This window comes from Metopolophium dirhodum, chromosome 1, assembly GCF_019925205.1.
Source record: "Metopolophium dirhodum isolate CAU chromosome 1, ASM1992520v1, whole genome shotgun sequence".
NCBI classification, from domain to species: domain Eukaryota; kingdom Metazoa; phylum Arthropoda; class Insecta; order Hemiptera; family Aphididae; genus Metopolophium; species Metopolophium dirhodum.
The window spans coordinates 145,553,046-145,566,672 of record NC_083560.1 but is presented as its reverse complement, the minus strand read 5'-3'; the positions used below and the strand labels follow the sequence as shown (position 1 = coordinate 145,566,672).

Sequence of the window (13,627 nt, the reverse complement as noted above, 5' to 3'; positions counted from 1 at the left end):
TATTTTTGGTACTGCCTTTTGGTGCTAAAATAACCAAACTACTGGCAGAGCTAACTCTAGAACATGCGACATAGAACTGTCCATGTGAAAAACATTCTTCTCTTCAGTCAATCCCTGCCATGCTCAATGATTGTCCTTGAGACTTATTAATAGTCATAGCAAAGCAAACTTTGAGTGGGAATTGTATTCTTTTAAACTCAAAGGGATAATCAGTTGGAATTAACGTTATTCTCGGGATTAAAACTATATCTCCTCTAGCACACCAAGTGATAACTATAACTTCTATTACATTTTTGTGCAGAGATTTACTTGCAATCTAGTTCCATTACACAATTTAGGTGGGTTAAGATTTCTTAGTAACATTATAGGCGCTCCAATTTTAAGGATAAGTTTATGTGATGGAAGACCAGAAGGATTCAGAGTATTAAGAAATTCTAAAGGGTAATGGACAGCATCATCCGATTGGATCATAGAATCAAAAGATTTATATTCAACAGCTTTTTCATTAAATGCCTTTAGTAGAATTTCATTGATTTCGGCTGCATTGTCGTTCTTTGGAGTTAAGATGGCTCGCTCGCACAACCATTCGATGGGTTTCATCTTGATATTTATTATATCTGGGTAAATTCTGGAAGTTAGTTCTGATAAAGAGCTAACAACTGTACACAAATTTGAGGGAATAGTGATCTCACCTTCCAATGAAGGGAAATTTCCGTCTCCTATTTTAAGTAACATCTCAGCGAAAATCCCAGCAGATGTGTCACCTTTCACATGAACCCTCATATTTTTATGAAGTGCAACTTTCTGGATATGTGGCCACAAATACGAAGCTTTTAGACATGACTTTACTTCATCAGCCCTTGTACCCCTAGGTATAACGGGTAATGTTTGCCGAAAATCTCCTGCTAGCAGCACAGTGACTCCACCCATCAAATTATTATATCCTCTTATATCTTTTAATGTTCTATTGAGGGCTTCAAAGCCACCCTTGTGGGCCATTGTGCATTCATCCCAAACTATTAACTTACAGTCTTTTAGAACTTGTGCTCTGTTTGGAAATATTGCACATAGGTGTCTCTACTCTCGTTAGGTTTAATGGTAATTTAAATACAGAATGAGCTGTTTTACCTCCTTCTAACAATGTAGCAGCGATGCCTGAAGAAGCTACAGCCAAAGCTATTCCATGATCTTTTCGTACTGTGGCCAATAAAATATTTATGACAAATGTTTTACCAGTGCCTCCAGGTGCGTCTAAGAAAAATGTTTGGCCAGTGTTCTTTTCAATGCCCTCTAATATTTTGTTATATACATAGGACTGTTCATTATTTAGTAAATGTTCATAAAAATGTATATACTGTGCCAAAATATTTGAATCATAATTGATCTCTCGAAGGTAATCTTTATTTTGTAAGACTGCTCCACATCTTGATGGCTGAGGTAAACCATAATGTTGCAAAGATGTACCTCCCAGAGATAAGAACAGTATCTTCAAGAGTAACTAAGCATTTATTGTATACTTCATTAATAATTGAATTCACATTCTCGGGTTGTATATCCAACTCCACTCGATGTCGTATATCTTCTGAAAGACTGTCCTTGTATTTTTCCCAAAGACTTAAAGCATCTGACAATTGACAAAATATCAACATAATTGCAAAAAGTTCCCGTAATTTAAATGGAGAACCACAAAGCACAGTTTCTTCCATAGTTGTATCCCAGTGCCTTTCGTCTTCCAGTAAGCCTAGAGGCTTACACGCTGTCTGATAAGTAGGTTGAATTGTGCCGTTAACAGTTTTTAATTTCAAAAAAGATGTAGGACCTCGGACTTCATGAAGTAAAAGGCGAAGATAGTAACACTCGGTATTATTAGGGTGAATGGTATATACTCTACCCAGAGCTTGATCTCGTTTTATTCCCGGCCAACCATTTACGTTAATTCCACGTTTTCTTCTCTCAAATCTATTATTTTTCCATACATAGTAAGAGGGAACATCAACATAAAGAAGTGTTTTTGCAAAATCATCTGTTTTACATAAGTCGAAAAATGCTAAAAGAGTAGTTTTTGGTGGATTGTTAATCATGTCTGTTAAACGACTGGAGCCATTAGGGTTGAAATAAACACGCTGGCCATTTTCTAAATGCACGGAAAGATGGAAGACTGTTGGAAATCTCTCGTGGATAGGAAAAGCCAGAATTCTCCATACAGCCTCAGAGCTGCTGATATATCGACCACTTTCATAAAGCTTGACTTCATCATTATCATTTTCAAAACCAAATGCTGCTTGATCACTTCCTTTTGTAATATATTTACAAATGTATTTTATAGATTTTACAGAGTTACAGTACTCTACATTAATATGAGCACCAAATGTACGTGAAAGCACTGGGTTATACGGTACTACCCAACGATTATCAAGTGTATTACCATTTATTTCAACAGTAAAACCACCATTTTCTGGAGCTCTTCGCCTATACTTTGGATACCCGTCGTCTCCTGTCTGTGTTTCTTGAATGAAAGGTCTAGGATACTTCTTGCTACAGCTACCTGACTCCATACAGGGTGATCTATTGTTTGAATTACCGCAAGGCCCATGGATCATATTGGCTTTGATAATATCGTAAAGGAGAGAATCTTTTTCAGGATCAGGTATTTCCGCACTAATGATACAATCTAATTTATCTGGAGAAATGCGCTGTTTTAGCCATAACAAAATATGTATGTGTGGTAAACCACGTTTTTGCCATTCGACCGAATACATAAAACATTGCACTTCCCCAAACAAATTCCCTTTTGTTAACAATTTCATTAACGTCTTAACTTTTAAATGAAATATCCTAGCTATAATATCATGACGATCGTAGGACTTTTGTTCAGAAAGTAATGCATTTGAAACTTCTTTCCATCGAGGATTACATGTAAAAGTTATGAATAAATCAGGACGACCGTAATGACGAACGTATGTCATGGCGTCCTGAGTTTTTTCATGCATATACCGTGGTGAGCCAGTAAAAGATGACGGAAGAACTACCATCTGACCAAGATGGGTAAGATCGGTATCTTGTCTCCCAATAGCATCTCTGAGATGTATGTAATTATCAGCTCTGAGTTGCATTTGATTGTTTTTAATAAAATTTAAGCGCTCTGTTTCAATTTTAGCGTACATATTGTAGTAAACCGACGGTATTACTAATATTCTAAGTACATTCCCACGATAGGACAACAACAACAAGAAGGTTAACTACATCAACGATAGGACAACAACAACAAGAAGGTTAACTACATCAACGATAGGACAACAACAACAAGAAGGTTAACTACATCAACGATAGGACAACAACAACAAGAAGGTTAACTACATCAACGATTCCAGGAACCACGTACAATGTACGTACCTAGAGTTGACAGCGCGATTAAAAAACATTTTGCATTTCCACGAAAATACGAAAACAACCTATGAAAATAATCCGTGAGTGACAGCGCAATTTGAGGATTAAGTAAACGGATTATAAATATCTGCAAAACTTAATTAACTTGGTACCAATAAGTGCCAATCATTCGCTCGGGTTGTTTTTGCAATAACAACGTCCAGCCCGGTTCCTTTCAAATATCCACCTCCTGGACTCTACCGTGTACGTTTGTATCCGTATAGATTTTATATAAATATAAGATAGAATCTATAGTAAGATTAGATTTAGTACAGAGTCTGCACTACGCACACGCTGAGTCTCGGGCAGATGCTTTTCGCTCTGTCCTCAAATTTATATATGAAATTAATTACTTTTAAAATAAATTACTTATAACTAACTTGTGCAACTTGTCTCTCTACAACCTTCTCTCCTACATTAAACATCAACGTCGACGAACTCAAAAATATAAGCGAGCAGTGAGGGATCACTACAATATCAACTAAATATTGATTAAAAAGTGATCTAAAGTACAGTAAATGGTTGATTTCCGTTTGTCTAATCATGATGTGGTAAGAATAAAATTGCGATGCAGAAACTGTTTTCTGAAGTGGTAATTTAGTTTTTGGATCAATCTGAGAGATATTAATGGAATAACCATTCTCCCCATGACAGAAAAGTAACGGGTACTGAAGTGTATCGTATGAACGGTGCAATTCACTAATCCGTTGCAATTTGTTATCACGACTTTGTAACACAATATCTCGTTTTTCAAACTGTTGTCCAACTATGACCAATGATACTTCACTTGTTGTTGGTGCATCATAACGTCCTCTGTGAACATTATCAGGTTTTCTATCAGCGTGTATTATAATTTCAAAGTTTTTACTATTTTGAGGTACTCTTTCGAGTGTGGTTTTCAAGTCCTTTATGTATGGGTTATTATGGTGCAACATCGCTTGTAATTGTTTTACTAGGCTTTGCTTTACATCAGCGAAGTGGCTACATCTTAAGCGTGTTTCTCTCTCATCATCTCCAACGAAATAAATCTGTAGAAATTGAGGGTTTTGTTGAGGTAAAGCTTGCAAACTACCAATTAAATGATACACCTGACCTTTCACTTTGAATGTGGGCATAAATCCATCTTCGATAATTTGTTTCGCTCCAAAAGATGTCATTTGGAAGCAGTTATTGTATTTTCTAATACGGTCCATGAAATTTTTGTGATCAGGATGGAACCCCATAATCAAACTGTAAAGAGGTTCAGGAAGAGGTAAAAAAGACGGAAGTTGTACTTGACCGGCACTACAACACATTTCAGGCGCCTCTTCTTTGAATTTAAGAGCATCGCAGTATACGCATTTATGACTCATAGTACCCAAAGATACAGTTTCATCCGTCTCATAAGCTATTTCCGATTCATATTTCATGCCGGAAAAAGCTTTTATTTTCCATGGAAGGATTCGCCTTTCTGATCATCCTCCTGAATTATTTTGTTCATATCTATGAACTTGCACTCTATTTACTTCTGGATTTTTTTTTTTATACTTGGCTGCTGCTACTTTATGAACTTCTTTATTTTTGAGCTGATATTTAGTAGCAGATTGTATAAGCTGTTTTTTTCTGATATTATTTGTAAATCTCTTCCGTCGTTTTTTAGTATGCTTCTGAGAGCTGGGTATGTTATCAAACTCATCAGATACAGAGTTAGTCAATTCATCTTCATATGGTAAATAAACATCAAAATGCCCATTAGATAGGTTTTGCATAGAACTAAAACGAAATCTCTTTACGGGGTTCCTTTCTGAACCAAATTTTTCATACAGTTCACCATTGAGGTACACCTCAATAAATACCAAAAATAATTGTCCGGCTGCCACCAGCTCACATAAACCTCCATAAGTATTAAATTTTAACATATCACTAAAGTAGTCAGCAGAACTACGATAATTATTTCCATCACTATCATGTGACATTATTGAATAATCTTCCCAATTATTTATCACATGGGTTACTATCTTTTTACGTACTTCTTGGGCCTTATCTTGAGTGTCATATAACACAAAAGATATTGCCCTAAACAGGCAAGCTCCGTCACCAATAATTGGAATGATAGTGTGGGACATCATTATGCCATTTATGTTCAATAATTCGACAACCATATTAATTATTTTTTTATTAATTTGTAAGTATGTAAATTTTATTTTAATACACTTCAATGTTTAGAAAGAACCGTACATAAACTGGGGTGTGTATACGATGACGCATTAATATTCGTAATAATAAGTAAAACACCTTGTCCTTGTGTATGCGTAGGATATTTTACGACTTCATTTTATTTAAATACACTTTAAAACTTATAAAAAACCGTACATAAACTTTGTATGTGTACGTATACAAAGACGCTTATTATTCAAAAATAATAAGTAAAACACCTTGTGTAACTATACGTAAACGTATAGGATATTTCACGACTTAACAGCGTGTGTCGAATACGGCAATGATATCAAAAATAATTTACAACAGAAAGATATCTAAGATCTCACGACTTCATGTTATTTTAATACATTTCAATTTTCAATATGTAGAAAAAACCGTTCATGAAGTATGTAGGTAAGTGTGCGTATACGAAGACGCGTTATTATTCAAAAATAATAAGTAAAACACCTGAAAATAAAAAAACGCTAAAGACGTATCACAACTTCACAGCATGTGCCGAATACTACAATAATAAGTAAAACAGTTCGCAAGCCGTGAGTGTCGTTATACAAATGAAATATAAACGCTACGCGTATGTTGGTCAGTGGTGCGAGCGTAGGACAGCATGCCATAGAGTACAGCATGCCTACACTTCTACTCCTGTTGGGAAAGCCTGTGTGCGTCGTCGATTATTGCGGCAAGCGTTATAATAGAATCATAAATGACACGTCATGCCACCATGTTAATTTAAAATCGAAATTAATAATATTATAATGTGTTATCGATAAAGTTTTGAATATCCGAGACATATCTATATATCTGCTCGTCGGTCTATTGCTCTATCGTCTGCTCGTCGGCGGCGCGGCGGTTGGCGGTGTCGGCGGCGGTGACATGGAAGGGGAAATTTGGGAGGCCACGTCTAGCCACCGCGCGTCGACGGCTGCCGCACCGCGAACCCCTCACCAACCGTTAAAAATTAACTATTTTACCCTTTAAAATGCGAATTTCGAAAAATCCTTTCTTAGTGCGCCTATACATAGTAATAAGTACATTTACTGAAAATGTCATATCCATAGCTTCAGCAGTTCCGGCTAGGCGATGATGAATCACCCAGGACAAGTCTTTTTATATATACAGATTTATGTGGTAATAGTACAAACTGTCCTCCATATATATTTAATTACTTTTTGAAATAGTACAAACTGTCCGTGGTTTTCATTTTTTGTGGGTGACCGTACAAAGTGTCCTACAACCAAATTTTTTTAATTGATTTGGCGTTTTTGACGGCAGTAAAAAACTTACAGCTATCCGGTTAACTAATCCACCATCCTTATCACAAATCCACCATCCTTTCCATAATTCCAAAATCCTTATCACAAATTTTTTCACAGATCCTTCTCACCAGACCGACGTATACACCGTGTCTGCTCGAGTTGACGACCAGACCACAAGACCACTGCAGCTTCCGACATCGAAAACACTCATGACAATCACTAATCGACCATCCTTATCACAAATCCACCATTCTTATCAATAATCCAAAATCCTTATCACTAATTTTTTTCACAAATCCCGGGGGGTTTGGGGGTCTCCCTCAGCGAGGGGTAGTCTCCCTATATAAAGCATGTAACCCTGGGCGCCTCCCATGGCGACTTTTCGTACTGACTTAGTGAACCGCCAAAGAAAAAAATTTGACGGGCGGACTCCCGGCGGCGGCGGAGCCGTCGCTGCGTTATCAACGCTCCTTATCACTTTTCACGATTTTTTTCAAAATTTTTTCAGATTTTTCGTCTTTACGCCGTCCGAGGACTTTCTGCGTCCCCGCTCGGACCTTATTCACGTTCCTCGGTAAATTTACAGGCCGCGCAAGCCCTACGTTTCTCCCGGCATGCCCGCCGCCGCCGCCCGCGTTTTTTGCTGTTTTTTTCAAAATTTCGAGTTTTAGCCCTTTTCGACGCGTCTGCCCTCCCCGTCGAAGACTTGTTCGCGTTCCCCGCTAAATCTATAGGCCGCGCCCCGTTCGCGGAGAGCGCTTCCGTGGAGAAATCCATCGCCGTGGTTGCGACGTCGTTACGTTTTTAACGATTTTTCGAAAATTTTCGACGCGGGTCGCCTCAAACCCACATTTGAGAGGTCCAACCTCCGGGACGAAGACGTATTCACGTTCCCCGCTAAATTTATAGGCCGCCTGCAGCCATACTTCCTCCGGGACGAGTCCCGGGGCCGCGGGACGACCCCGAGAGCTGAGTACCGATATCGCCGACGGCGAGTGGATATTACTATATACGGGCATAAATACGTGCGTCGGAGGGTTCAATTTTTTTCGAAAATCTAGTCGTTTTGACGTCCGAGGGTGGCGGAGCCGGTCATCCGCTGCCCAAAGCTGTGGGATCGCTCGCTCAAAAGCCCTCTGCGGACGTCGAATCCGCGTTCATAATTCGCCGGGACGGCGAAACGGCTTTAGAGTCATAGATTCGAACCAGTTTTCAACTCAGTAGGTAGGTAGGTAGGTAGGTTGGCAAGGCTTTGGCGCGGATGACCCGGGGTCGTGGTTACGATGCCGGCCGCCGGGACTGAAGTTTATTTGCCACACTTTATTTATAACACACAAATGAAATTACAAGTAAACATGAGTTTTAAAAATAATTATATAATATACCTATACTTAAATGTATCTTCATATTAGAGATTGGTTATTAATGAAATCTATTTTAAAGAATTAAATATATGTATTCATAAATAAAATAATAAAGTATAAAGAAAAAAAAATACAAAATTATAATAATCTCCATAATATTATTAGAGATTTGTTGTTAATGAAACCTAGGTGTATACTTAAAATAAATACAATCAAAATATGTATATTCAAAACAATTTTAAATTTCAATAAACTGTGTGTCCCACATTAAATATATGTACAGAGAAAAGAAAAAAATATACAAATTAATAATAAATACATACTTTTATATTTACGTTTGGAGATAAGTTGTAAAATAATAAAGTACTAAAGAAAAAAAAAATACAAAATAATAATCTATTTGAAATAAATACAATTAAATTTGTGCGTGTACATAAATAAAATAATTAAGTATAAAAAAAAAATAATACATAATAATAATAATCTCCGCGTATTAGAGATTTGTTGTTAATGAAACAAATTATAAAATAAATACAATCAAAATATGTATGTTCAAAATAATAATTAATTTTAATAAACTGCGTATCCCACATTAAATATATTATGTACAAGGAAAAAAAAATACAAAATAATAATAAATATACATACTTTTATATTTACGTTTGGAGATGAGTTATTAATGAAAACTGAGTAGGTAACTATTTAAAGTTAATTTTATAAATGGTCACTAGTAGAACCAATATTTTTAGCAGCTTGTTTTTTTAAACGAGACGGAGCTTGAGCTAACCAAAGTTCTATTGGTTTTTTTATTTCTTTTAATGGAGTATCCCGAAATTTTTTCATCTTATTTATGGACTCTGTCAACAAAATTACAAGATGTCAAAGCTTTGTTTACTTATAAAGAATAAAAGATGGACTTTAAAAATGACTTACCAAATATTAAGCTACAACATTGCAGAGTGGAAAACTGATGTTTTCCTTTAAATCCTATGTACGAGTATTTAGAAAGAAACTTATCAGAAAATAACTTCTGCATAATTTTTCTAATTGTTTCTGATAAGGAATCTCCAACTAGTCGATTTAATGATACAATCTGAAATATTGGTACAATGCCAGTTATTATTATTATAAAAATAATATATTTCAGTTAAAATAAATAAATTAATTATTATTTTGAACATACATATTTTGATTGTATTTATTTTATAATTTGTTTCATTAACAACAAATCTCTAATACGCGGAGATTATTATTATTATGTATTATTTTTTTTTTATACTTAATTATTTTATTTATGTACACGCACAAATTTAATTGTATTTATTTCAAATAGATTATTATTTTGTATTTTTTTTTTCTTTAGTACTTTATTATTTTACAACTTATCTCCAAACGTAAATATAAAAGTATGTATTTATTATTAATTTGTATATTTTTTTCTTTTCTCTGTACATATATTTAATGTGGGACACACAGTTTATTGAAATTTAAAATTGTTTTGAATATACATATTTTGATTGTATTTATTTTAAGTATACACCTAGGTTTCATTAACAACAAATCTCTAATAATATTATGGAGATTATTATAATTTTGTATTTTTTTTTCTTTATACTTTATTATTTTATTTATGAATACATATATTTAATTCTTTAAAATAGATTTCATTAATAACCAATCTCTAATATGAAGATACATTTAAGTATAGGTATATTATATAATTATTTTTAAAACTCATGTTTACTTGTAATTTCATTTGTGTGTTATAAATAAAGTGTGGCAAATAAACTTCAGTCCCGGCGGCCGGCATCGTAACCACGACCCCGGGTCATCCGCGCCAAAGCCTTGCCAACCTACCTACCTACCTACCTACTGAGTTGAAAACTGGTTCGAATCTATGACTCTAAAGCCGTTTCGCCGTCCCGGCGAATTATGAACGCGGATTCGACGTCCGCAGAGGGCTTTTGAGCGAGCGATCCCACAGCTTTGGGCAGCGGATGACCGGCTCCGCCACCCTCGGACGTCAAAACGACTAGATTTTCGAAAAAAATTGAACCCTCCGACGCACGTATTTATGCCCGTATATAGTAATATCCACTCGACGTCGACGATATCGGCACTCAGCTCTCGGGGTCGTCCCGCAGCCCTGGGACTCGTCCCGGAGGAAGTACGGCCGCAGGAAAATAATAATTTTATAGATTAAATGAAATAATTTAAAAAAAAAATAGATATTGAAGTACAACGGATATTCAAATTAATTATTGAGTGAACAAATAATGAAAAAAATTGTTTTATTTTATTAATTATTTCAGAGAATAATTATTTTGAGAAACATTTTTATTTTTATTTTACTAAATTAATTAATTAATGTTTATGAATAAATAGTTGAATTTATTTAAGAAGTTTATTAGGTAACAATTTCCAATTTTAGAGGTAATTAATTGAAATAATTCGTGCTAGTCATTATAATAACTTTAAGAATTATTATTAAATTTTATTTTAATAAAAGGGGGTTAAGTATTATTGTTGAATATATTGGGGAATATATTGAGAATTTATTTGGAAGTTTTATTTAAAGGCCGTGAAGTAAGTCCTTATATTTTGTGAATTTTATTAAGACAATTGATGTCTGTATTTTGAAGTTTTATTTAAAGGCCGTGAAGTAAGTCCTTGTATTTTGTGAATTTATTTAGACAATTGTTATCTGTGTTGAGATTTTATTGATTTTATATAGGCCGTGTTGTAAGTCCTTCTGTGTTATTTGAATTTTACGACAATTGATGTCGAGTTATTTTGTTGATTTTATATAGGCTGTGTTGTAAGTCCTTTTGTGTCATTTGATTTTTACGACAATTGATGTCGAGTTATTTTATTGATTTTATATAGGCCGTGTTGTAAGTCCTTCTGTGTTATTTGAATTTTACGACAATTGATGTCGAGTTACTTTGTTGATTTTATATAGGCCGTGCAGTAAGTCCTGATATTTGTGAATTATTGAAGACAGTGAGTCTATATTTTGAATTTTATTTTACAAGGCCGAAATAAGTCCTTACGTGTTGAAAAGAGTAGGTTAAATTATAAAAAGAAGTAAAAATAATTAATTCAATTAATACAGTTAATAAGAGTTACTATTTTTGAATAGATGTCGTATTGGCTGATTAATCTGAATTAATGCAAAAAAAAAATTAAGAGTAACTATTTAAATTAAAGTTAATTTTAAGTCGTATTAATTAATTTAATTAAATTAATTCTAAGTTAGACAAGTTAAGTCAAAATTCTTATTAATAATTAATTTACTTTAAATAAATCATTAAATAAGTAAATTTGAGTTGAATTATTGAAGCGGTCGGATTGATTATGTATAACTAATAACAATTGTTGTTAATTATCTATAGTAAATCGTTTGCTGATTTGTTTATTTATTTAATAACTTAATTGTTATTATACGTACTGTAGATGTTGTTATTTGATTAAATTTCATTAGCGAATTAATTATTACGTACGATTTAAATAATTTTATACTAGCGTGTCAATTACATTTCAATTCTGTTTTCGTTTAAGTTTGTTTAATTAAATGATTATGACTATTGATTAATGAGTCAAAAGGATAATAATACTAGTTTAACTGATAGTGAAACTGAAAGTGTACAATTAATAAATCAGGAAAGTAGAGAAGTCGTTTTAATTAAATCAACGAGTTCTGAGACAATTAATAATAAAGATAGTGAATTAAGTAAACCAACATCTAGCCCTAAGGAAACCAAGAACGATGCAAATAACGATATAACTATTATAGCTGATAATAAGGAATTATTAATTGACTTAAGTACAGAAGAAAGCTGTACCGGAGAAAGGGACGTGTACCAATTTATTAAAGCTTGCGATTTGGCTTGTTCAGCCGTGGAAAAAGATTAAAAAGACCTAACCTAACCCATACTTATGAAATTTATTAACACCAAGATATTCGATCAGGCGTTAAATGTATGTCGATATAGGGACAACAGTGATTGGGAAGGTATTAAGTTAATTCTTTTAGATGCATTTGAACCACAACAATCGACATCTTCATTGCAAGTAGCATTAAATTCCGTACGAATGAGAAACAATGAGGACGTAGGTGCATACGCGCGTAGAGTAGAACAATTATATTTCAATCTATGTGTAGCAAGCACTAAGGGAAAAACTACAGACCAAGCTGATACAATTCGCGATCAATTAAAAGAACAGACACTGGTAGTTTTTATTAAAGGGTTAATACCTAGCTTAAAGACCATCGTAAAATCCCAAAAACCACTCACTTTAGAGTTAGCAATCCAGGTTGCTAAGGACGAAGAGACCGAGTCTGAGACCGATGCATATCAATATTATGGAGGCAATAGTTCAGATAGACAAGTAAACAACTCCACCGCGAATACCAGAAATCCTATCAAGCAAAATAATAATTGCAACGCTCCGAATAATAATAGACCTAATTATAACAGTAATAATTTATCTAGACAAAATTACAATCCGAGAGGAATTTTTAATCCAAATCCAAATTTTAATTGATCACAATATAATCGAAATACGAATTTTAATAGACCTGATATAAATCACGGTAATAGAAATAATGTTAACAGTAGTAATCAATATCAGCCTCGAGGTAACAATAACTTTAATCGCAATAATAATTATACACATAATTATCAGAATAATAACCACGCAATGGCCACTATATAATGTTACCAATGCGGAGGAAATCATTTCGCTCGAGACTGTGTTCAAAATCGTCATACTAATAACAATAGTAATTCGCGTCCAACTAACAAACAATTTCACGCGACAGCCTACTAAGTACAACGCTCCGGTAGACGTTATATGCACGAGTAGTATATATATGTATGTTCTGGGACAGTCCATATTATATCAATAAAAGATCACAAAGAAAACAATGTGCAAAAATATCAGAAAATCTAAATGCAATAATAATTAAAATATTTTTTGCAAAACTTATGAAATTAATTAATTAAATTCCAAATGAAATATTTCTTAAAATATTTTTTAAGAAAATCTAAATGCAATAATAATTAAAATATTTTTTTAATAGAATTGTTCTATTTAAAATAAAAATCTAAATGCAAAAATGTATAAAAAACTTATATATTTAAACGCGGCCGGAAATTCCGACCACGTTAAATATCAAATATTTTTTAAGAAAATCTAAATACAATAGTAATTAAAATATTTTTTAATATAATTGTTCTATTAAAAATAAAAATGTATTAAAAAGAAATTGATATTTAACGCTCACCCAAATAGGTTAGGGGACGCGTTATTATTATCTATTTTTCTAATCTTTTTGATTTTGATTTCTAATTAGTGTATTGAGATGGTTTACAAAATCAT

The 13,627-nt window shown here is 33.7% G+C and overlaps 2 protein-coding genes across 2 annotated transcripts; both read right to left on the bottom strand.

Moving 5' to 3' along the window:
- Nucleotides 1–285: 285 nt before the first annotated feature.
- On the bottom strand, nt 286–999 carry LOC132933162 (uncharacterized). Its single transcript, XM_060999480.1, has one exon. It carries the CDS (start codon nt 997–999, stop codon nt 286–288), a length of 714 nt encoding a protein of 237 aa, XP_060855463.1.
- A 25-nt stretch (nt 1,000–1,024) lies between these two features.
- Nucleotides 1,025–3,164, bottom strand: LOC132933161 (uncharacterized). The gene is made up of 2 exons (XM_060999479.1): nt 1,539–3,164; nt 1,025–1,486 (listed from the first exon to the last, which is right to left on the bottom strand). The coding sequence occupies exons 1-2, from the start codon at nt 3,162–3,164 to the stop codon at nt 1,025–1,027; spliced, it is 2,088 nt and encodes a 695-aa protein (XP_060855462.1).
- Between the last annotated feature and the right edge of the window lie 10,463 nt (nt 3,165–13,627).

Excerpts from the sequence above, each read along its gene's own strand:
- LOC132933162 (XM_060999480.1), bottom strand. The coding sequence starts at position 999 with ATGGCCCACAAGGGTGGCTTTGAAGCCCTCAATAGAACATTAAAAGAT.
- LOC132933161 (XM_060999479.1), bottom strand. The coding sequence starts at position 3,164 with ATGTACGCTAAAATTGAAACAGAGCGCTTAAATTTTATTAAAAACAAT. Across the intron at positions 1,487-1,538 it reads TGGATATACAACCCGAGAAT|ATACTGTTCTTATCTCTGGG; the intron begins GTGAATTCAATT and ends TTACTCTTGAAG.